The sequence below is a fragment of the Nerophis lumbriciformis genome, linkage group LG14, assembly GCF_033978685.3.
Source record: "Nerophis lumbriciformis linkage group LG14, RoL_Nlum_v2.1, whole genome shotgun sequence".
NCBI classification, from domain to species: Eukaryota; Metazoa; Chordata; class Actinopteri; order Syngnathiformes; family Syngnathidae; genus Nerophis; species Nerophis lumbriciformis.
The window spans coordinates 39,428,240-39,452,567 of NC_084561.2; the positions used below are offsets into that span (position 1 = coordinate 39,428,240).

The following is a 24,328-nucleotide window of genomic DNA, read 5'->3' on the forward strand; positions in this document are numbered from 1 at the left end:
GAAAAAAAGTGCCAACATGGCACTGCCATATTTGTTATTGAAGTCACAAAGTGCTTTTTTTTTTTTTTAACATGCCTCAAAACAGCAGCTTGGAATTTGGGACATGCTCTCCCTGAGAGAGCATGAGGAGGTTGAGGTGAGCGGGGTTGAAGTGGTGGTGGGTAGGGGGTGTATATTGTAGCGTCCCGGAAGAGTTAGTGCTGCAAGGGGTTCTGGGTATTTGTTCTGTTGTGTTACGGTGCGGATGTTCTCCCGAAATGTGTTTGTCATTCTTGTTTGGTGTGGGTTCACAGTGTGGCGCATATTTGTAACAGTGTTAAAGTTGTTTATACGGCCACCCTCAGTGTGACCTGTATGGCTGTTGACCAAGTATGCCTTGCATTCACTTGTGTGTGTGAAAAGCCGTAGATATTATGTGACTGGGCCGGCACGCAAAGGCAGTGCCTTCAAGGTTTATTGGCGCTCTGTACTTCTCCCTACGTTCATGTACACAGCGGCGTTTTAAAAAAGTCATAAAATTTTACTTTTTTAAACTGATATCGATTATTTTGAAACAGATACAGATAATTTCCGATATTACATTTTAAAGCATTTATCGGCCGATAATATCGGCAATTCGATATTATCGGCCATCTCTAGGAGAAAACTTCACATTTAGTAGTAAATAAGCAAACGGGTTACAAAGGCTCCTAATTGGGCTACTGACATATGCAGTAACTTTGTCATTTCGCATTTTATTATTTTGTCAAAATTATGAGGGATAACCGGTAGAAAATGGATTATTAATAGAGATGTCCGATAATATCGGACTGTCGATATTATCGGGCGATAAAAGCTTTAAAATGTAATATCGGAAATTATCGGTATCGGTTTTCAAAACGTAAAATTTACGAATTTTTTAAACGCTGCTGTGTACACGGACGTAGGGAGAAGTACAGAGCGGCAATAAACCTTAAAGGCACTGCCTTTGCGTGCCGGCCAAGTCACATAATATATACGGCTTTTCACACACACAAGTGAATGCCACGCATACTTGGTCAAAAGCCATACAGGTCACACTGAGGGTGGCCGTATAAACAACTTTAACACTGTTACATATATGCGCCACACTGTGAACCCACACTAAACAAGAATGACAAACATTTCAGGAGAACATCCGCACCGTAGCACAACATAAGCACAACAGAATACATACCCAGAACCCCTTGCAGCACTAACTCTTCCGGGATGCCACAATATACACCCTTGCTACTCCCCACCTCAACCCCGGCCCCCCAACGCGCCCACCTCAACCTTCTCATGCTCTCTCGCATGTCCCAAATTCCAAGCTGCTGTTTTGAGGCATGTTAAAAAAAAATAATGCACTTTGTGACTTCAATAATAAATATGGCAGTGCCATGTTGGCATTTTTTTTCCATAACTTGAGTTGATTTATTTTGGAAAATCTTGTTACATTGTTTAATGCATCCAGCGGGGCATCACAACAAAATTAGGCATAATAATGTGTTAATTCCACGACTGTATACATCAGTATCGCTTGATATTGGAATCGGTAATTAAAAGTTGGACAATATCGAAATATCGGATATCAGCAAAAAAGCCATTATCGGACATCTGTAATTATTAATCTGTTCATTGACTGTAAATACCTGGTTATTTTCTGTTTTAACATGTTTCATCTACACTTCTGTTAAAATGTAAGAAGCACTTGTTCTTCAGTTGTTTGATACATTACATAAGTTTTGGGTGATATCACAAATTTGGTTATCGATCCAATACCAGGTAGTTACAGGGTTATGCACTGGTCATATTTGAAGACCTTGTGTGTCCAGGAAGTATTACCGTATTTTCCGCACTATTAGCCGCACCTAAAAACCACAAATTTACTCAAAAGCTGACAGTGCGGCTTATAACCCGGTGCGCCTTATATATGGATTAATATTAAGATTCATTTTCATAAAGTTTAGGTCTCGCAACTACGGTAAACAGCCGCCATCTTTTTTCCCCGTAGAAGAGGAAGCGCGTCTTCTTCTACGGCAAGCAACCGCCAAGGTAAGCACCCGCCCCCATAGAAGAGGAAGCGCTTCTTCTTCTACTGTAAGCAACCACCCGCCCCCGTAGAAGAAGAAGAAGCGCGCGGATATTACGTTTCATTTCCTTTGTGTGTTTGCATCTGTAAAGACCACAAAATGGCTCCTACTAAGCGACAGGTTTCCGGTTCATGAAAAGACGCAATCTCTCCATCTGCACACGGACTACTATTTCACAGCAACTGCCTAAAGACTTTCAAGAAAAGCTGGCTACTTTCCGTGCATATTGTAAAAACAAGATAGCTGAAAAAAAGATCCGGCCAGAGAACATTATCAACATGGACAAGGTTCCACTGACTTTTGATATTCCTGTGAACCGCACTGTGGATACAACGGGAGCACGTACGGTGAATATTCGCACCACAGGGAATGAGAAGTCATCCTTCACTGTGGTTCTAGCTTGCCATGCTAATGGCCAGAAACTTCCACCCATGGTGATATTCAAAAGGAAGACCTTGCCAAAAGAGACCTTTCCAGCCGGCGTCATCATAAAAGCTAACTCGAAGGGATGGATGGATGAAGAAAAGATGAGCGAGTGGTTAAGGAAAGTTTACGCGAAGAGGCCGGGTGGCTTTTTTCACGCAGCTCCGTCCATGTTGATATACAACTCCATGCGCGCCCACATCACGCTGGTTTTTAATATATTATTAAAGTTTGACTGACCTATCTGACTGTTTTTTTGACATTCCCTTTAGCGCAGTTAGATGCGGCTTATAACACGGGGCGGCTTATAGGTGGACAAAGTTTTGAAATATGCCGTTCATTGAAGGCGCGGCTTATAACCCAGGGCGGCTTATGGTGCGGAAAATACGGTATCTACATTTAATATAATAAAAATTGAAAAAAGGAAAAAAGACTTTGTGGCGATAAAAAAAATCTCGATGTAAACATTGTAGTATCGACAGATACGTCTCTTGTATTGAACATCGTTGCACTCGATATCCGGGGGACGAAGAAAACAAACACATGCACATGGCAATTTATCGGTACCAGCAAAAGTTATTGAGTTAATTTTCATTTATTGTTCGATTAATTAGCCTGAAAATACTTTCTGTAAAGTGTTTATATTGACCTTTTGCACAGAGCTTTGACATTTACCAACATAAAATCTCAAAGAAAGAACGATACCTGTGCTTTGACAATGCCCCGTTCTCTTCTCTTCTGGCGCCTGAGAAGGAGAAACCTGCGCGTAGCATCCTGGATGACAGACGCAGCCTTGTGGCGACGAGCTAACCAACGCCTGACTGCTCTCTGGGCGGTGACTACTTTCCTTCGGTTTTCCAGATAGCGTCTTTTTTGCTGTTTCACTCGCACCAAACGCTTAACGAAAGAGAAACAAGGGGTTAAATAGGTAATGGTCTTCACACGTTGCTTAAGTGTTTTAGAATAAAACCATTGCGGTTATACTTGTATGGCGATGACGATATGGATCTGTCTCTTGGCGGACTCCAAGACCCAGTGTGCTCGCAAAGCTCTTTGGATTTTGATGGCACTGAGGTGGTGGTAGACAGCCCCAGCGAAACAAAGTCTTCTCTGTACATTGGCAGCCTCAAGTTTCTGGATTAAAATAGTACCAACTCAATTTCATTTTTCATGATTATTAAAAACGTGTTTTTCTTTCTTTTGACAAACTTACCAGCTTCCGTGCAGTCCAAGCTCTGTATTGGGTCTGAAGTGTGATTGCCGCCTGCCTTATCCGGACATACTTGTTCCTGTCCAGCTTTCCAAGCTGCATTGCACGAATTTTCTGTTGCAATTTCACAGCTGCTTCTCTTTTCTTCAAAAAGACGCGCCTCTGGATTATGCACCTCCAATGCGACTGGATGAAACTGGCAGCTTGGCTTTGTCGGTTTATGTGCTTCCTCACACAGTAGCCTTTGAAAGCAGCCTGAATAATAATGGTGGCTTGCAGGATTTTCAGGAAATTGTTTCTTTCTTGCCTCTGATCATTGAAGGCCCGGTAGAATCTCTGGATAACTATAGCAGACGCACGCATTTCCTGGAATTTGACTACCGCTACATGCTTCCTGTATGCGGTCTGGATTATTGTTGCAGTCCAGTGCAAATGAGCAAGATGCTTCCGAGCATGCTGGCCTCTGTATGTTGCCTGAAAGACAATAGCTGCGCGGCGTGTGTCCAAGAATCTTTTCCTTTGAGTTTTGGCTGCTACAGTGGCTTGAAATTGTCGCTGAATTGTTAGTACAGAGGATTTTATTTTCAGATATTTTTCCTTTTCACGATGAGCTCTAAAAGCTGTCTGGATAGTGGTGGCAGCCTGATGCATCAGTTTGATGGACTGTCTTGATTTCATTCCCCGGAAGGCAGCTTGCAGAGAAATCACAGCTTTTTTGACTTCTTGATAATGCTTCACCTCAATGTTTTTCTGTTTAAGAGCTCTAAATCTCTGCTGTAAGACAGAGACAGCCCAACGTTGCTTCCTGAAAGTCATTTGCTGCTTATGCCTTTTGAAGTTTGCTTGTAGGACAGTAGCGGCTCTGTGCATTAGGGCAAGTCTTCTTCTCACCGAATAACCTCTGAATGCTGCCTGAAGAACAATAGCAGAGTATTTGACTTTGATGTAGTGTCTACGATCTTGTTTCTGAAGGATATAAGCTCGAAAGTATCTCTGGACGATAACAGCTGAGAGACGCATGGCCTGGAATTTGATTTCTTCCCTGTGTCGTCTGAAAGCAGACTGGATCACAATGGCAGCCTGATGCCACCGAGCAACACAATTCCTGACTCGCATCCCTCTGTATGCTGCCTGAATAATCACAACAGCTTTTTTCTTGTTTTGGTAATATTGCATTTGTGCTTTGGCTGCTACAGTGGCTCGATATCTCCGCTGTATGGCGAGCACTGATGTTTTTAAGGCAAGATACTTCTTGTGTTCACAATGGGCTCTGAAAGCCTTCTGGATAGTGGTGGCAGCCTGATGCATTCGTCTGATGTATTGTCTTAACTTCATTCCCCGGAAGGCAGCTTGCAGAGAAATCACAGCTTTCTTTACTTCTTGGTAATGCTTTACCTCAACATTTTTCTGTTTAAGAGCTCTAAATCTCTGCTGTAAGACAGAGACAGCCCAAAGTTGCTTTCTGAAAGTCATTTGCTGCTTATGCCTCTTGAAGTTTGCTTGTAGGACAGTAGCGGCTCTGTGCATTAGGGAAATTCTTCTTCTCACCGAATAACCTCTGAATGCTGCCTGAAGAACAATAGCGGAGGATCTGACTTTGAAGTAGCGTCTACGATCTTGTTTCTGAAGGATATAAGCCCGGAAGTATCTCTGGACGATAACAGCTGAGAGACGCATGGCCTGGAATTTGATTTCTTCCCTGTGTCGTCTAAAAGCAGACTGGATCACAATGGCAGCCTGATGCCACCGAGCAACACAATTCCTGACTCGCATCCCTCTGTATGCTGCCTGAATAATCACAACAGCTTTTTTCTTGTTTTGGTAATATTGCATTTGTGCTTTGGCTGCTACAGTGGCTCGATATCTCCGCTGTATGGCGAGCACTGATGTTTTTAAGGCAAGATACTTCTTGTGTTCACAATGGGCTCTGAAAGCCTTCTGGATAGTGGTGGCAGCCTGATGCATTTGTCTGATGGATTGTCTTAACTTCATTCCCCGGAAGGCAGCTTGCAGAGAAATCACAGCTTTCTTTACTTCTTGGTAATGCTTTACCTCAACATTTTTCTGTTTAAGAGCTCTAAATCTCTGCTGTAAGACAGAGACAGCCCAAAGTTGCTTTCTGAAAGTCATTTGCTGCTTATGCCTCTTGAAGTTTGCTTGTAGGACAGTAGCAGCTTTGTGCATTAGAGAAATTCTTCTCCTCACTGAATAACCTCTGAATGCTGCCTGAAGAACAATAGCGGAGGATCTGACTTTGAAGTAGCGTCTACGATCTTGTTTCTGAAGGATATAAGCCCGGAAGTATCTCTGGACGATAACAGCTGAGAGACGCATGGCCTGGAATTTGATTTCTTCCCTGTGTCGTCTAAAAGCAGACTGGATCACAATGGCAGCCTGATGCCACCGAGCAACACAATTCCTGACCCGCATCCCTCTGTATGCTGCCTGAATAAGCACAACAGCTTCTTTCATGTTTTGGTAATGTTGCATTTGTGATTTGGCTGCTACAGTGGCACGATATCTGCGCTGTATGGCGAGCACTGATGTTTTTAAGGCAAGATACTTCTTGTGTTCACAACGGGCTCTGAAAGCCTTCTGGATCGTGGTAGCAGCCTGATGCATTTGTTTGACGGATTGCCTTGATTTCATTCCCCGGAAGGCAGCTTGTAGACAAACGACCGATTTCCTGATTTCATTATATTTTCTAGCTTCAGCGTTTCTCTGTTTAAGAGCTCTGAATCTCTGCTGCAATACACAGGCAGCCCAGCATTTCTTCCTAAAAGTCGATTGCTGCTTATGCTTTCTGAAAGTTGCTTGGAGGACAGTAGCCGCCCTTTGCATCTTGGCAATTTCTCTTCTTGCAGAATAACCTCTAAATGCTGCCTGCAGAACAATGGCTGATGATCTGACTTTGACGAATAATTCCCTTTCTTGTTTGTGGCGGACGTAAGCTCGGTAGTATTTCTGGATGATGATTGCTGATAGACGCATGGCCTGGAATTTAACTTCCGCTTTGTGTTGCCTAAAAACAGACTGTATCACCGTGGCCGCTTGATGCCAAAGAACAACATTCTTTCTGGCCCGCATCCCTCTGTAAGCTGCCTGAATGATGACCGCAGACTTGCGTATGTTTTGATGACGTCGCATTTGTGCTTTGGCTGTCAAGGTAGCACGATATCTGCGCTGCATAGCAAGCACTGAGGATTTCAAAGCAAGGTACTTCTTGTGTTCATAGTGGGCTCTGAAAGATCTCTGTATTGTGGCAGCTGCCTGGTGCTTCTGTTTGACGATCTGTCTGGATTTCATTCCCCGGAAGGCAGATTGTAAGATGATGGCAGCATGTCTCTTGGCATGAAAAGTCAATCTCTCATGTCTCATTTTCTTGTTGGCTCTGTAATGTCCCTGCAAAACACTGACAGCCCATTGTAATCTCCTGTAGAAGTGTTTTTGTTGACATTTCCTAAAGTTGGATTGAATTGTAGCAGCGGCTTTATGTTTGATGATCAATTGCTTTCGGGCCGTGTATCCTCTAAAGGCAGACTGCAAACAAATGGCTGCCGTGCGCTTTGACAGATAATCTGTCCGGACTTTTTTCATCAGAGTCACTGCCCTGTAACGCTGCTGGAACACCAAAACTGCTGTCCTGATAGCGAGGAATTTGTTCCTTTCCTGAAAAGTGAGAAACATTCTCTGAATGACCATCGCAGCACGGTGCATTTTCATAACCTCCATCCTGGCCTGGTGGCCGCGATATGCTGCTTGGATAATAACAGCAGCAGATTTCATATCTCTGTACATTTTCAGCTGTTGATTCATGAGGATTTTGGCCCTGAACCGTTCTTGAATAATGACTGCAGCACACTTAGTAGCAAGGTAAGCCATCCGCACTTTGTACATTTTGAATTTAGCCTGGATTACTCTGGCAGCATGGTGCCTCTTGTTAATTTCTTCTTTTTCTCTCCATGCTCTGTACACTGCTTGGATTGTTATAGCAGCTTTCTTTTGCTCTCTGTACACATGTTGCTGAGCTCTGCACTGGAGTAGTGCTTTATAACGACACTGGATTACAATCGCAGCGCTTTGAAGGAGAATGTACCGTTTCCTGCGTAAAAACATCCTAACTGCGGACTGAATGACGGTTGCAGCTTTATGCTTTTTCTTCAGTTCTGTCCTAATTTTCATGCCTCGAAATCCAGCTTGTAGTATAACACAGGCTAGTCTCTTCTGGAGGAATGATGTTCTATTCCTATTCACCCGTTTCCTGACAGCGTAACCTCTGAAGACACTCTGGATGACAATGGCCGAGTTGTGCTGTTGCTTCAGTTTCTGAAAGTTCCGCCTTTGTACATGAGCTCTGTAGTAGGCTTGAATGAGCAAGCTGCTTCTTTGGAACTTTTTGTACTGATACAAACACCTCTTCATTCGATACCAAGATTGAATCTTAACCGCAGCAGATGCTCTGTTGGTCATTTTCTCTGCGTACCATTTCCGGAATATAGTTTGCACTACTTTGGCTGCACGGTTTTCCTTTAGAGTCTTCAGGATTTTCCACTGTCTGTAGCCTCTCTGTATTTTTACCACTGCAGATTGGAGCAAGAGATACTGTCCCCTCTGTTTTCTTGCAACAATCCAAGCTCTTAAATGTCTTTGTATGACAATTGTTGCCCGGTAGATTCTTCCAAATGCTGTGACGGCCTTCCTCATTCGCCACTGTGCTTGGACCACAATTGCGTAGTATCGGAGCTGCTGGTAAGACTTCATGGCGGAAAACATTCTCCACTGCGCCTGTGGTTACAACAAAAGCATATTCAAAGACTTTTTCCACGAGTTGCGAGTTGTTGCACATGTATTAAAGGGGAACATTATCACCAGACATATGTAAGCGTCAATATATACCCTGATGTTGCAGAAAAAAGACCATATATTTTTGTAACCGATTTCCGAACTCTAAATGGGTGAATTTTGGCGAATTAAACGCCATTCTAGTATTCGCTCTCAGAGCGATGACGTCACAACGGGAAACAATCCTCCATTTTCTTAAACACCGAGTCAAATCAGCTCTGTTATTTTCCGTTTTTTTCGACTGTTTTCCGTACCTTGGAGACATCATGCCTCGTCGGTGTGTTGTCGGAGGGTGTAACAACACGAACAGGGACGGATTCAAGTTGCACCAGTGGCCCAAAGATGCGAAAGTGGCAAGAAATTGGACGTTTGTTCCGCACACTTTACCGACGAAAGCTATGCTACGACAGAGATGGCAAGAATGTGTGGATATCCTGCGACACTCAAAGCAGATGCATTTCCAATGATAAAGTCAAAGAAATCTGCCGCCAGACCCCCATTGAATCTGCCGGAGTGTGTGAGCAATTCAGGGACAAAGGTACTCGGTAGCACGGCAAGCAATGGCGGCAGTTTGTTCCCGCAGACGAGCGAGCTAAACCCCCTGGATGTCTTGGCTCACATGATCAAGAGAAGAATATCGACTCTAGCTTCCCTGGCCTGCTGACATGAGGGTATGTCTACAGAATATATTAATTGATGAAAATTGGGCTGTCTGCACTCTCAAAGTGCATGTTGTTGCCAAATGTATTTCATATGCTGTAAACCTAGTTCATAGTTGTTAGTTTCCTTTAATGCCAAACAAACACATACCAATTGTTAGTTAGAAGGCGATCGCCGAATTCGTCCTCGCTTTCTCCCGTGTCGCTGGCTGTCGTGTCGTTTTCGCTTGCAAACGGTTCAAACCGATATGGCTCAATAGCTTCAGTTTCTTCTTCAATTTCGTTTTCGCTACTTGCCTCCACACTACAACCATCCGTTTCAATACATGCGTAATCTGTTGAATCGCTTAAGCCGCTGAAATCCGAGTCTGAATCCGAGCTAATGTCGCTATATCTTGCTGTTCTATCCGCCATGTTTGTTTGTGTTGGCTTCACTATGTGACGTCACAGGAAAATGGACGGGTGTATATAACGATGGTTAAAATCAGGCACTTTGAAGCTTTTTTTTTTTAGGGATATTGCGGGATGGGTAAAATTTTGAAAAAAACTTTGAAAAATAAAATAAGCCACTGGGAACTGATTTTTAATGGTTTTAACCCTTCTGAAATTGTGATAATGTTCCCCTTTACTTGATTGGACAGAGATAACAGCACACTTTGAAGAGAATGATTGTATGACTCAATGTCAGAGTTTTCCCAAGTTACAACCAATGATATTGTAAACCGCTCTTAATTACAAAACATATTTAGACAAAAATAACTTTTTGGTGACTAAGATAAAGTGGAAGGCACTTCGATTCACCTTGGACTCACCGAGCGAAACAAAAACATTAGCTGTTGTACACAGCTGAAATTTGAACTAACCGTTGCTTGCAATTACTTGTGAATTTTGCCAGATACAAAAGAAACATGGGTGATAAAGGATTGTTATAGTTCTGAGATGTTATTCAGGGGTTAGAACATAGCGGGCCATAGCGTTTGCCTGCTAGGAAAAGCCGGCAACCCAAGAGAGAAGGGTAGCAGAATTATATCTGAAAGTCATCCTCCGAAGATGTGGCAACTAAACTGACAGTTTTTTTCTGTAAAAAACTGGTAAAATCCAAATATTTTTTTTACTCTTAACGTAAAAATGTTTTTAAATATTCAAATTCATAGGCAAATTCATTAATTATTTACGGTTACAAACAGCCCTCTAATGGCAGTCATGACTGCGGTGTGGCCCTCAATGAAAACAAGTTTGACACCCCTGGTCTAGTGGGACAGGCCAAAGTTAGGTCGGAGAAAATGCAGTCCTTTATGAATTATTTCATGTTTCTCTCCGGCCTGGTAGCAAGTGCGTCCCAGGACCTGTGGTTGGGGACCACGGATGTAGACCACGAGAAAGTAATTTAAATGTGGAAAAAAATAAATTATATGACCCCAGTAAGCAGGTTTATTTTAGCGATAAAGATGATGGTAATAATAGTTAGATTGGATGGTTGACAACTGGACCGACTTCAGCAGGTTCAACTATAGCAGCTACAGATGGAACCAACATGCTTCCTTCAACTAAACAAACCCGTCTTCTCAACCACTGTGCCGCGGCACACTAGTGTGCCGTGAGATACAGTCTGGTGTGCTGTGGGAGATTATCTAATTTCACCTATTTGGGTTAAAAATATGTTTTGCAAACCAGTAATTATAGTCTGCAAATTCTGTGTTGTTGTTGAGTGTCGGTGCTGTCTAGAGCTCGGCAGAGTAACCGTGTAATACTCTTCCATATCAGTAGGTGGCAGCCGGTAGCTAATTGCTTTGTAGATGTCGGAAACAGCGGGAGGCAGGGTGCAGGTAAAAAAGGTGTCTAATGCTTAAACCAAAAATTAACAAAAGGTGAGTGCCCCTGAGAAAAGGTATTGAAGCTCAGGTAAGACTATGCAGAACGAAACTAAAACTGAACTGGCTACAAAGTAAACAAAAACAGAATGCTGGAGGACAGCAAAGACTTACTGTGGAGCAAAGACGGCGTCGACAAAGTACATCCGAACATGACATGACAATCAACAATCAGTAGGTGGCAGCCGGTAGCTAATTGCTTTGTAGATGTCGGAACATGGTATGTCGTGATCCCAATATGCACACGACAGCGGGAGGCAGTATGCAGATGAAAAGATATCTAATGCTAAAACCAAAGATAAAAGTTGAGTGCCCCTAAGAAAAGGCATTAAAGCTTAGGGAACGAAACTCGAAACTGAACTGGCTACAAAAGTAAACAAAAACAGAATGCTGGACGACAGCAAAGACTTAGTGTGTTGAGCAAAGACGGCGTCCACAAAGTACATACGAACATGACATGACAATCAACAATGTCCCCCCAAAAAGAAAAAGAAAAATAACTGAAATATTCTTGATTGCTGAAACAAAGTAGATGCGGGAAATATCGCTGAAAGGAAGACATGAAACTGCTACAGGAAAATACCAAAAAAAGAGAAAAAGCTACCAAAATAGGAGCACAAACAGAACTAAAACACTACACACAGGAAAACAGCAAAAACCTCCACATAAGTCAGGGGGTGATGTGACAGGTGGTGACAGTACACCTACTTTGAGACAAGAGCTATAGTGATGCATGCTTGGTTATGGTTTAAAGTCAATACCAACAAACGACTTTTTACTGTCGACTGAGTTTTGTTTTTTTAATGATTTCCGCTGGTGGTGTGCCTCCGCATTTTTTCAACGCAAAAAATGTGCCTCGGCTCAAAAAAGGTTGAAAAACACTGTTCAAAACAGCACATTAATATTTGCATATTTACTTGGGACCGTATATTTACCGTATTTTCCGCACCATAAGGCGCCCTGGGTTAAAAGCCGCGCCTTCAATGAACGGCATATTTCAAAACTTTGTCCACCTATAAGCCGCCCCGTGTTGTAAGCCGCATCTAACTGCGCTAAAGGAATGTCAAAAAAACAGTCAAATAGGTCAGTCAAACTTTAATAATATATTAAAACCAGCGTGATGTGGGCGCGCACGGAATCGTATATCAACATGGACGAAGCTGCGTGAAAAAAGCCACCCGGCCTCTTCGCGTAAACTTAAACTTACCTTAACCACTCGCTCATCTTTTCTTCATCCATCCCTTCGAGTTAGCTTTTATGATGACGCCGGCTGGAAAGGTCTCTTTTGGCAAGGTCTTCCTTTTGAATATCACCATGGGTGGAAGTTTCTGGCCATTAGCATGGCAAGCTAGAACCACAGTGAAGGATGACTTCTCATTCCCTGTGGTGCGAATATTCACCGTACGTGCTCCCGTTGTATCCACAGTGCGGTTCACAGGAATATCAGTTGCTGTGAAATAGTAATCCGTGTGCGGATGGAGAGATTGCGTCTTTTCATGAACCGGATCCCTGTCGCTTTGTAGGAGCCATTTTGTGGTCTTTACAGATGTAAACACACAAAGGAAATGATAATATCCGCGCGCTTTTTCTTCTACTACGCGGGCGGGTGGTTGCTTACAGTAGAAGAAGAAGCGCTTCCTGTTCTATGGGGGCGGGTGCTTACCTTGGCGGTTGCTTGCGTAGAAGAAGAAGCGCTTCCTGTTCTACCGGGAAAAAAGATGGCGGCTGTTTACCGAAGTTGCGAGACCGAAACTTTATGAAAATGAATCTTAATATTTATCCATATATAAAGCGCACCGGGTTATAAGGCGCACTGTCAGCTTTTGAGAAAATTTATGGTTTTTAGGTGCGCCTTATAGTGCGGAAAATACGGGGCATTAAAAGAAAGTACTAATAGACTATTTTAAATGTCAACTATCCAAATGAATTATTGTACAAAAAAACTACATACCTGGATGATTGTTGCTGCTCGATGCTGTTTGATCCAGAGCGCTGCCTCTTTTTCCGTCCTCAGTGATTTGCGGGTGACATATCCTCTCCAAGCGGATTGGATGATTAAGGAAGCTGCACATTGCTTCTCCGCCCAGCGCCGCGCAAGAAAATGCCTCACGGCTACCTGGATTTTCCCAGCAGCCACATTTCTCACCTGTGTTGCGACAAAAGGCCGTGGTGATTCTAGGCAAGGCATTTATTGCATTGAAAAAGTTCTTGTTCCAATACACAACCTATCATTACCGTTTAGCCCAGGGGTCGGCAACCTTAACCAGTCAAAGAGCCATTTTGACCAGTTTCACAAATTAAAGAAAACAATGGGAGCCGCAAAAATTTTTTAAAATTTTTAAATGAAATAACACTGCATACACAGTATTTTTTTTTGCTTTGTGCTATGTATAAACCAGGGATCTCAGACACGCTGCCCACACCTTTATATGGAATTTGAAAGCTGGTGCGTCACACGGGTTCAAAATGAATGGCGCTTGTCAGCGTCATGCGTGCCATGATGGTACAGCGTATAACACCCACTACAATCTGCGTGCCTGATCAGCTACACGTTGTTTGAGGCTTCAGCTTGCTCACGTAAGTGACAGCAAGGCATACTTGGTCAACAACCACACAGGCTACACTGACGGTGGCGGTATAAAAAAAACTTGAACACTCTTACTAATAATGCGCCACACTGTGAACCCACACCAAACAAGAATGACAAACACATTTCGGGAGAACATCTGCACCGTAACACAACATAAACACAACAGGACAAATACCCAGAATCCCATGCAGTCCTAACTCTTCCGGGATACATTATACACCACCGCTACCAAACCCCGCCCACCTCAATCGACGCACAGAGGGGGGGGGGGGGGGGGGGGGGGGGGGGGGGGGGGGGGGGGTGAGGGAGCAGGGTTGGGGTGGGGGCGGGGTTTGGTGGTAGCAGGGGTGTATAATATAGCCCGGAAGAGTCAGGGCTGCATGGGATTCTGGGTGTTTGTTCTGTTGTGTTTATGTTGTGTTAAGGTGCAGTTGTTCTCCCGAAATGTGTTTGTCATTCTTGTTTGGTTTTGGTTCAAAGTGTGGCGCATTATTAGAAAGAGTGTTAAAGTTGTGTTATATAACCTGTGTGGCTGTTGACCAAGTATGCCTTGCTGTCTCAAAGGTGTGCAAGCAGAAGATGTATAGCGTATAACATGTTGGGCTGGTACGCTGTTAATACAGAATGTAGAGGGCGCCAAATGTTATACAATCATGGCACGCCCTTGTTATAGCTGTAAGGGTGAAAATCGGTGAATAATAATCCCGGAAGTTTTCTGCGAGAGGCAATGAAATCCGGAAAATTCTCGGGTACATTGGGGGGTACAGCAAGTAAGCTGCTGAGCCGCATCAGAGTGATCAAAGAGCCGCATGCGGCTCCGGAGCCGCGGGTTGCCGACCCCTGGTTTAGCCAAATAAAATGTATGGATCTGTTGAAATTCAAAACTGCACGATAATTTATGAAGCAAGAAATAATCCGTTGCTTCCAAATAGCCAGAAAATGTTCGTAGACAGAGATGGAAAATATAATATGAGGGTGAAAGACAGCCATGGGGTGACTCAACTCTTAAAAGTAGATGCATATAATTTGTAGAGCAACTCTGGGAAGTCAGTTGCAAGAGGAAATCAAACAAGGCAGTAACAGCATCAATTTAAAAAAATAAAATAAAAAATACAAAAAGATGTTTGATGCAACAAAATGAAGAAAACAAATGATCCTAAGTTATATTTTATTCATATAAACTACATTTGATTAATTATTTTGAGCATTCATGGATATATGTATTCTGTATTAATATACTAAACACTATATAATATATTATAATTAGGGCTGTCAACATTAACGCGCTAACGCATGTCCATCCATCCATCCATTTTCTTCCGCTTATCCGAGGTCGGGTCGCGGGGGCAGCAGCCTAAGCAGGGAAGCCCAGACTTCCCTCTCCCCAGCCACTTCGTCCAGCTCCTCTCAGGGTTCCTGAGGCGTTCCCAGGCCAGCCGGGAGACATAGTCTTCCCAACGTGTCCTGGGTCTTCCCCTTGGCCTCCTGCAGGTCGGACGTGCCCCAAACACCTCCCTCGGGAGGCGTTCGGGGTGTGCATATTGTAGCGTCCCGGAAGAGTTAGTGCTGCAAGGGGTTCTGGGTATTTGTTCTGTTGTGTTACGGTGCGGATGTTCTCCCGAAATGTGTTTGTCATTCTTGTTTGGTCTGGGTTCACAGTGTGGCGCATATTTGTAACAGTGTTAAACTTGTTTATACGGCCACCCTCAGTGTGACCTGTATGGCCGATGACCAAGTATGCATTGCATTCACTTGTGCGTGTGTGAAAAGCCGTAGATATTATGTGATTGGGCCGGCACGCAAAGGCAGTGCCTTTAAGGTTTATTGGCGCTCTGTACTTCTCCCTACGTCCGTGTACCACTCCGTACAGCGGCGTTTTAAAAAGTCATACATTTTACTTTTTGAAACTGATATCGATAATTTCCGATATTACATTTTAAAGCATTTATCGGCCGATAATATTGGAAGTCCGATATTATCGGACATCTCTAGTAAATAGTGCACTGTTAAGTTGTTTGTGTGTGTTTACTACAATATCATTAGTAACTGTACCTTGATTGCAAGATTATTGCAAAATGCTAAGACTTTGAAAATGTGCACTATAATCTTACTATACTTACTGTCACCATGTTTTGAGCAAATCAATGACTTGCAGTTCAGTAAAACATTTTAAAAAATGATTAACAAATTGCATTTGTACCCAAATATTGGGGTGTTTTCTCCAGCAAATTGTATTTATGCAAGCAAATAATCCGTGATTAATCACGGTTTAGAGTGTGATTAAAAAAATTATCTGATTTAAAAAATTATCACTTGACAGCCCTAATTATAATACATACAAGGGATGTCCCGATCCGATATTTGGATCGGATCGGCCGCCGATATTTGCCAAAAAATGCGTATCGGCAAGGCATTGGAAAATGCCGATCCAGATACAGTTTTTAAAAAAACTCCGGTCCGTGTTTTCCAACGCACCGATTTAAATAATACATTCCACTTTTCTGCTGCTCCCTAATTTCCGTTCCGCATTTTCCAGCACACCTTCAACACATCCACAGGTCTGTGGATTCTCACGCAGTTGCTTTTAGCTGCTGGCATTACACGACAGGCTCTTCTCACTCTTTACTGTGTCTCCCTCTCACAGACAGCAAGCGCACCTTCTTACACACGTCACATACTGTCACGTCATACGTCACATACGTATACGCCCTTTCCGAGCAGAGAGGTAGCAGCATGGCTAACGTTAGCTGTGATGCTAGCGCAGCCGTGTGACCAACGTTCCCTCTAAGGTGCGCGCCTGTGCAATTGCGCACTGCTCAAGCGTCCTCTGCGCATAGCAATTATATGCCACGCACAAAATCTAATAAAAAAATAAGCGCATAACAATTTTCGACACACGGACACGACAGAGAAAACAGTTTTCGTCATCATTGTTCAAATATTGTAACGTCTGTCGAGACGCTTATCTCCATTCGGTGCCACACGCCCACACCATCAAAGTGCCGAGGCAAAAATTTCCACATCAACACCGTATGAAAAAATGTGTGATTTTTTTAGTTGTGATTTCCTTCTCTGCATGAAAGTTTAAAAGTAGCATATATTAATGCAGTATGAAGAAGAATGTTTTAATGTAGACATGCAAGCCTTGAAAGAAAATTTTGAAAATCAAGACTACATTTCCTGCAAATGGGTGCATTTCTACCCTATATTTTAACTTTAGATTTATTCTCATATCAAACTCTTTTGGCTGTCTTTTTGACACTTACATCAGGCGCCCCCCTCCACACCCTGGATTATAAATAATGTAAATAATTCAATGTGATTATCTTGTGTGATGACTGTATTATGATGATAGTATATATCTGATAGTATATATCTGTATCATGAATCAATTTAAGTGGACCCCGACTTAAACAAGTTGAAAAACTTATTCGGGTGTTACCATTTAGTGGTCAATTGTACGGAATATGTACTTCACTGTGCAACCTACTAATACAAGTCTCAATCAATCAATCAAAACACATAGAATCATCATACTGCTGTGATTATATGCATCAAGTGTTCATTCAAGGCTAAGGCAAAATATCGAGATATATATCGTGTATCGCAATATGGCCTTAAAATATCGCAATATTAAAAAAAGGCCATATCGCCCAGCCCTAGTTCAATGGTGCCATTTCTGTTTGTCATGTATAATTTTGTCTATTTTGTGTTTATCCTTGAACAAACAGGTCAGTTTCTTGTTACCAACCATTGTGTATTATTCAAACTCCCCTAATTCAGCTGGCTAGTTGTTATCAAGAGTACTAAAACCATTTTCAACATGATTCTGACAACTAAGTAGGCTAAATAACTTGAAACTTTAATACATGCTCGGATAGGCCAGTATCGGTATCGGTCAGTATCGGTATCGGATCGGAAGTGCAAAAACAATATCGGTATCGGATCGGAAGTGCAAAAACCTGGATCGGGACATCCCTAATACATACTGAATGAATTTTGTTAAATAAGGTCATCGTTTATTCTGTTGTTGATCAAGAATCAGATTATTATATGAGAGTGAAGGGGCAGGACATTATAAGCTTTTGCTTCTTCCTGCTCCTTTTCGGACACGCACCATTTTTGTTTTTTATAGAATAGAATAGAGTTTTATTTGTCATTATTACAGTGAACGGGTTCAAAGAACAACAAAATTGGAGCAGATCCCCTGAAGTGCATACACAATAATTTAGTAATATTAAAAATAAAAAAAAGAAGATATGTATCTATATATATGTATATATCCACACACATGCATATATCCATACATATGCATGTATATACATATAACATTATTGCACACTATAGTCCGTAAAAATTAAAAGACATGACACATGAGGACATGACGGACACATTGTGCTCACTCAGGCCTGTTTAATGCTACGATGGCTCTTGGGTAAAAACTGTTTTTTAGTCTATTTGTGCCCGCTTTTAGCACCCTGTAGCGTCTGCCCGAGTGTAGCAGTTCTAGGTGGCAGTGTCCGATATATATATAAAGTATATTTATATAAAGTAAAGTCCAAAAACCTAAACAGACATAACAAATGAGCAACCCTGCGTTCTCTACCATGTGACCCACCTTGTACAACTGTAGGTCCTTCTTTAATCTGTATTTCCTCCAGGCACCTTGTATGATGCGAGCTGCTCTGGTTTCATTACGCAGGTCCAGGAGACGAGCGCACAGGAAAGACAGGTAAGACATCACAACCTGGGGTGGGGTATTATAATCAAAAAGTTAATATATGCTACTTTTTCCTCATTTTAACACCGAAGACATTTTGTTGTGTTTAAAATGTGTTTTCCACTTGGTAGGGTGACATTGAACAACCAGCTACACGTGTGTCATCGAGAATAGAGAAGTCTCCAAATCTATAAACATGGACAGGCTGGATAAAGATGGAGCATACCTTCTCATTGGGGATGGTGTTGGACATGTCAGCTGGGTTGATCATGGCGGGCACTCCACCCAGGAAAGCCACTGCATTATTAACCAGTCTGAAGTTGCTCTTCTCATTTTCCAGGAGCTCTTTAAACTCCACAGACGGGGACTGTGGTCCTAATTAGTGAGCGGCGGGGGGGGGGGAGACATATCAATTAGGTACAAACCATACATAGAGAGCTACCCTAATGAGACTGTCGAAAATATAATATAATATAATATAATATAACATAATATAATATTATATATATATATATATATATATATATATATATATATATATTGTTGCGTTTTGACTAGTTGTTCCTCCCAGGGAATTCAAGTTGCTGGTCACTCCCAAGCTCTTTTGATGACACATAAAGCTGAGTAGAAGAAGCACCAGAGACAGAATAGGTATTTTGTAATTTTATTTCCAAAGCCTTTGGAAATAAACTTGAGACCAAATCCCGTACAGAAGCGCTCACTCGCACAGCTAAAATGGTCTAAATCTCACATACGGAGAACTTCTTTTCTATTACGGTACGTCTCTCTTGCCCCCACCCTCCTTATCCCTCTTACTCCACAGCTGGGCACAGGAGAAGATAAGAAAAAGGATTTATTGCTACTCCCCCTCTCTCTCAGCTCACTCCAGGTCCCTTTTGTTTATTATCTAAAGTCGGTTTTAGACGAGAAGCAGAGAAGATCTCGCCCTTCACATTCTTAAAAGTTGGCACACAGTACTTGCAGACAACCAAAAGATAACAAATAAAGAACACTAGCTGTTTTGTGATATGACTATGAAAATAAAGAAGTAACACACGAATATGGATATATGTAATTATCTGCCTCCGTCAATATATATATATATATATATATATATATATATATATATACACACACATACACAGTGGTGGTCAAAAGTTTACATACACTTGTAAAAAACATAATGTCATGGCTGTCTTGAGTTTCCAAAATTTCTACAACTCTTATTTTTTTGTGATAGAGTGATTGGAGCACATACTTGTTGGTCACAAAAAACATTCATGAAGTTTGGTTCTTTTTTCCGACCACAGAACTTTCCTCCAGAAGGTCTTATCTTTGTCCATGTGATGTCAGATGAAACAAAAATTTAGTTTTTTGGCCACAATACCCAGCAATATGTTTGGAGGAGAAAAGGTGAGGCCTTAAATACCGTCAAGTATGGTGGTGGTAGTATTATGCTCTGGGCCTGATTTGCTGCCAATGGAACTGGTGCTTTACAGAACGTAAATGGACAATGAAAAAGGAGGATTACCTCCAAATTCTTCAGGACAACCCAAAATCATCAGCCCGGAGGTTGGGTCTTGGGCGCAGTTGGGTGTTCCAACAGGACAATGAACCCAAAAGTGGTAAAGGAACAGCTAAATCACGCTAGAATGAAGGTTTTCGAATGGCCTTTCCAAAGTCCTGACTTAAACGTGTGGACAATGCTGAAGAAACAAGTCCATGTCAGAAAGACAACACATTTAGCTGAACTGCACCAATTTTGTCAAGAGGAGTGCTCAAAAATTCAACCAGAAGCTTGTGGATGGCTACCAAAAGCACCTTATTGCAGTGAAACTTGCCAAGGGGCATGTAAGCAAATATTAACATTGCTGTATGTATACTTTTGACCCAGCACATTTCTAGTAGACCCATAATAAATTCATAAAAGAACCAAACTTCATGAATGTTTTTTTTTTTTTTTTACCAACAAATATGTGCTCCAATCACTCTATCACAAAAAAATATGAGTTGTAGAAATGATTGGAAACTCAAGACAGCCGTGACATTATGTTCTTTACAAGTGTATGTCAACTTTTGACCATGACTGTATAAATATTTGTATTTAAAAAGGCAATAACTGGACCTGATCACTACAACAACTTTGTACCGTTTTGGCCCGTCGAAGAGTTGTCAAAAGAGTTGTCCGAATCTGTGGCTGAGCAGTCGAGCTCCAGGCGACCCTGAGACGAGCATTCCACAGTCTGGGTGGTGATATGATGCACAGACTTCTCTGGGATGAGACCAGGCTGGTAGTGGTGAATCAAGTAGCAGAGAACGCGGCCGTCGGAAAATGTCACGGTGAAGTTCTCCACCTAAACAAAGACAGGAGCCTTCATCTTTTTCTTTATCTTTGGTAGGACAAATTAAAGCTCATAAAACCAATAATGACAATTAAGGGATTGTTAGAATATTATAGCAAATATACACTTCAATTCACACGTTTGTTTTGAACTTTGCCTTCAAACTATTTGGTTAAACCGTAAGACTTAAGGACGCATGCACGCGATGTAACCAAGTTTAAGCTTCCTTTCAGAGAAAAAAAAAAAAAAAAAAAAAAAAAAAAAAAAAAAAAAAAAAAGGTACAAAATGTTAAAGTCTAAAAAAAGGAAAAAATCGCCTCAGATTACATTTTTACTATTTATTACATGCAGAGGTGGGTAGTAACGCGCTACATTTACTCCGTTACATCTACTTGAGTAACTTTTGGGATAAATTGTACTTCTAAGAGTAGTTTTAATGCAACATACTTTTACTTTTACTTGAGTATATTTATAGAGAAGAAACGCTACTTTTACTCCACTACTTTTATCTACATTCAGCTCGCTACTAATTTTTATCGATCTGTTAATGCACGCTTTGTTTGTTTTGGTCTGTCAGACAGACCTCCATAGTGCCTGCGTTTCAACAAATACAGTCACTGGTGACGTTCACTCCGTTCCACCAATCAGATGCAGTCACTGGTGACGTTGGACCAATCAAACAGAGCCAGGCGGTCACATGACCTGACTTAAACAAGTTGAAAAACTTATTGGGGTGTTACCATTTAGTGGTCAATTGTACGGAATATGTACTGTACTGTGCAATCTACTAATACAAGTTCCAATCAATCAATCAAAAGTGTGAAGGAAAAAAGAATTTTTTTTATTTCAACCGTACACCCCGTCAAAAGCCTAAAGACTGACTGCACAGTTCCTGTCTTCACAATAAAAGTGCCGCTCCATCGCGCCTGCGCTTTCAAAATAAGAGTCTCCGAAAGCCTGCGCAAACAAGCTAGCAAGCTACGGAGTTTGCCGCCAATGTATTTCTTGTAAAGTGTATAAAAACGAATATGGAAGCTGGACATATAAGATGCCAAAAACCAACCACTTTCATGTGGTATTAGACAGGAAGGAGGAACTTTTTTTCTCCTCTATTTGAAAACGTGGACGTTTGTCATCACTACTGTCTGATTACAATCAACGCAAGTCATCAGAATCAGGTAATACACCAACTTATATTCTTGTCTTCATGAAAGAAAGGAATCTATATGTGTTAAACATGCATGTATATTCATTAAAACACTATTAACATGTAAACAAAAACGGCAAAAAAAAACAAAAAAAATTATATACTGTATATATCAATATATATATATATATATATGTGTGTATATATATATATATATATATATATATATATATATATATATATATATATATGATGTGTGTGTGTATGTTACTCATCAGTTACTCAGTACTTGAGTAGTTTTTTTACAACATACTTTTTACTTTTACTCAAGTAAATATTTGGGTGACTACTCCTTACTTTTACTTGAGTAATAAATCTCTAAAGTGACAGTACTCTTACTTGAGTACAATTTCTGGCTACTCTACCCACCTCTGATTACATGTACAATTTGCTACATGTCGACTTGACAAAATTCCCCTCATGGATGGATGGAACGACTCAAGTGTCTGCTTTTTTATCACTTGCCATTTTTAGGACTCGCCCCTAAGTGTGTGAACATTTCATGTAGGGCTGGGCGATATATCGATATACTCGATATATGGCGGGTTTGTCTCTGCGCGATATAGAAAATGACTATATCGTGATAATCGAGTAAAGTTAAAAGTTAAAGTACCAATGATTGTGTGGCGAAATTATTCTCTGCATTTGACCCATCACCCTTGATGGGAGGTGAGGGGAGCAGTGAGCAGCAGCGGTGGCCGCGACCGGGAATAATTTTTGGTGATTTAACCCCCAATTCAAACCCTTGATGCTGAGTGCCAAGCAGGGAAGTAATGGGTCTCATTTTTATAGTCTTTGGTATGACTCGGCCGGGGTTTGAACTCATAACCTAGCGATCTCAGGGCGGACACTCTAACCCAGGGGTCTCAAACTCAATTTACCTGGAGACCACTGGATGCAGAAATTGGGTGAGGCTGGGCCGCAAGAAAAGATTTCTTTAAAAAAATCTAACATGCACTTTTTAATGAATTCACCTTCTTTGAATGGCTTTCCCGCCCTAGCAACCATCTCACTCACCATGTAGCTAGCTTTGACTGCTGCATCGCTCTTTTCGCTTGCTTTCTTGACGAAATCTTGTTGCCTCAGTAGACTGGTTTTAAAATTTGCAACCTGGTTCACTCTCTCATCTCCCTGGTATTTTGCATACTCCTCAGCATGTCTAGTTGTATAATGACGTTTCATATTGTATTCCTTGTGCCCCGCAACTTTCTCTGTATCAACTACAGAAAAGAGCTATAAGGATTATTCATAAAGTAGATTACTTAGAACACACTAACATATATATTAATTCAGGTTTATTGAAATTGCAGGAGCTAGTAAAGTTAAATACATTACGTGTCATGTTTAAGGCTAAAAGTAAAACATTACCAGCAAATTTACAAAAAATGTTTGTCATCACTTCTGAGAATGAAGAGCATAGAAGAAAAGGTCATTTCCAACATCAGTATTCAAGGACAACTTTAAAACAAACGTACATATCAGTGGTGGGGGTTAAACTATGGAATTCTCTTTACAATGAGATAAAAGACTGTAAAAATACGTTCTAGCGGGAGTGTTTTTGTAGCCCGTGAGAGTTAGGGCTGCAAAGGATTCTGGGTATTTGTTCTGTTGCGTTTATGTTGTGTTTAGGTGAGGATGTTCTCCCGAAATGTGTTCGTCATTCTTGTTTGGTGCGGGTTCACAGTGTGGCGCATATTTGTAACAGTGTTAAAAAATAAATAAAATAAAATATGAACTCCCTCAGTGTGACATGTATGGCTGGAGAAAAAGATGATGTGGTGACAGTTTCTAGAGAACACTAAAGGCAGTGCCATCACGGCATGCCCTCCATATTGTTGAGAGCCTTATACCACACCATGATTGATAGATTCCTTCAGCTCCGCACACAATGCTGTCAAGCGCCATTCATTTAAAACTCGCGGGCCGCACTAACATTAAACTGTCGTATTAAGGTGGGGGCCGCAAAATGACGTCTCACGGGCCGCAATTGGCACGGGGCCGCGTGTTTGAGACCCCTGCTCTAACCACTAGGCCACATACGTTCTCACGCAGTTGCTTTTAGCTGCGGGCATTACACGGCATGCGTTTCCCACTCTTTCTTGTCTCTCCTTCTCTCAGAGACTTAAAACAAGCGCACCTTCTTACATACGTCACGTGTGCAACGTCACACGCTCCCGCGGAGCAGACAGGTAGCGACATGGTAACGTTAGCCGTGATGCTAACGGTGCGGTACGGGTGGTAATACGAGAGAGAGAAGGTGCGAATCTGGTAACAAATGAAGGAAGAATTACAAACCCCGTTTCCATAGGAGTTGGGAAATTGTGTTAGATGTAAATATAAACGAAATACAATGATTTGCAAATCACTTTCAACC

General features: G+C 41.7%; 1 protein-coding gene across 1 annotated transcript in view; it reads right to left on the bottom strand.

Annotated features, from left to right (window-relative positions):
- The window catches only part of aspm (assembly factor for spindle microtubules), a 74,715-nt gene that overhangs the window by 11,145 nt on the left and 39,242 nt on the right, over nt 1–24,328 (bottom strand). Inside the window, exons 15-21 of the mRNA XM_061975544.2 lie at nt 20,555–20,759; nt 18,632–18,780; nt 18,304–18,432; nt 13,047–13,241; nt 3,727–8,508; nt 3,498–3,647; nt 3,219–3,410 (exon numbers count right to left, since the gene is read on the bottom strand). Of these exons, the coding sequence (XP_061831528.2) occupies nt 3,219–3,410; nt 3,498–3,647; nt 3,727–8,508; nt 13,047–13,241; nt 18,304–18,432; nt 18,632–18,780; nt 20,555–20,759 (5,802 nt within the window). The remainder of the gene's footprint in view (nt 1–3,218; nt 3,411–3,497; nt 3,648–3,726; nt 8,509–13,046; nt 13,242–18,303; nt 18,433–18,631; nt 18,781–20,554; nt 20,760–24,328) is intronic.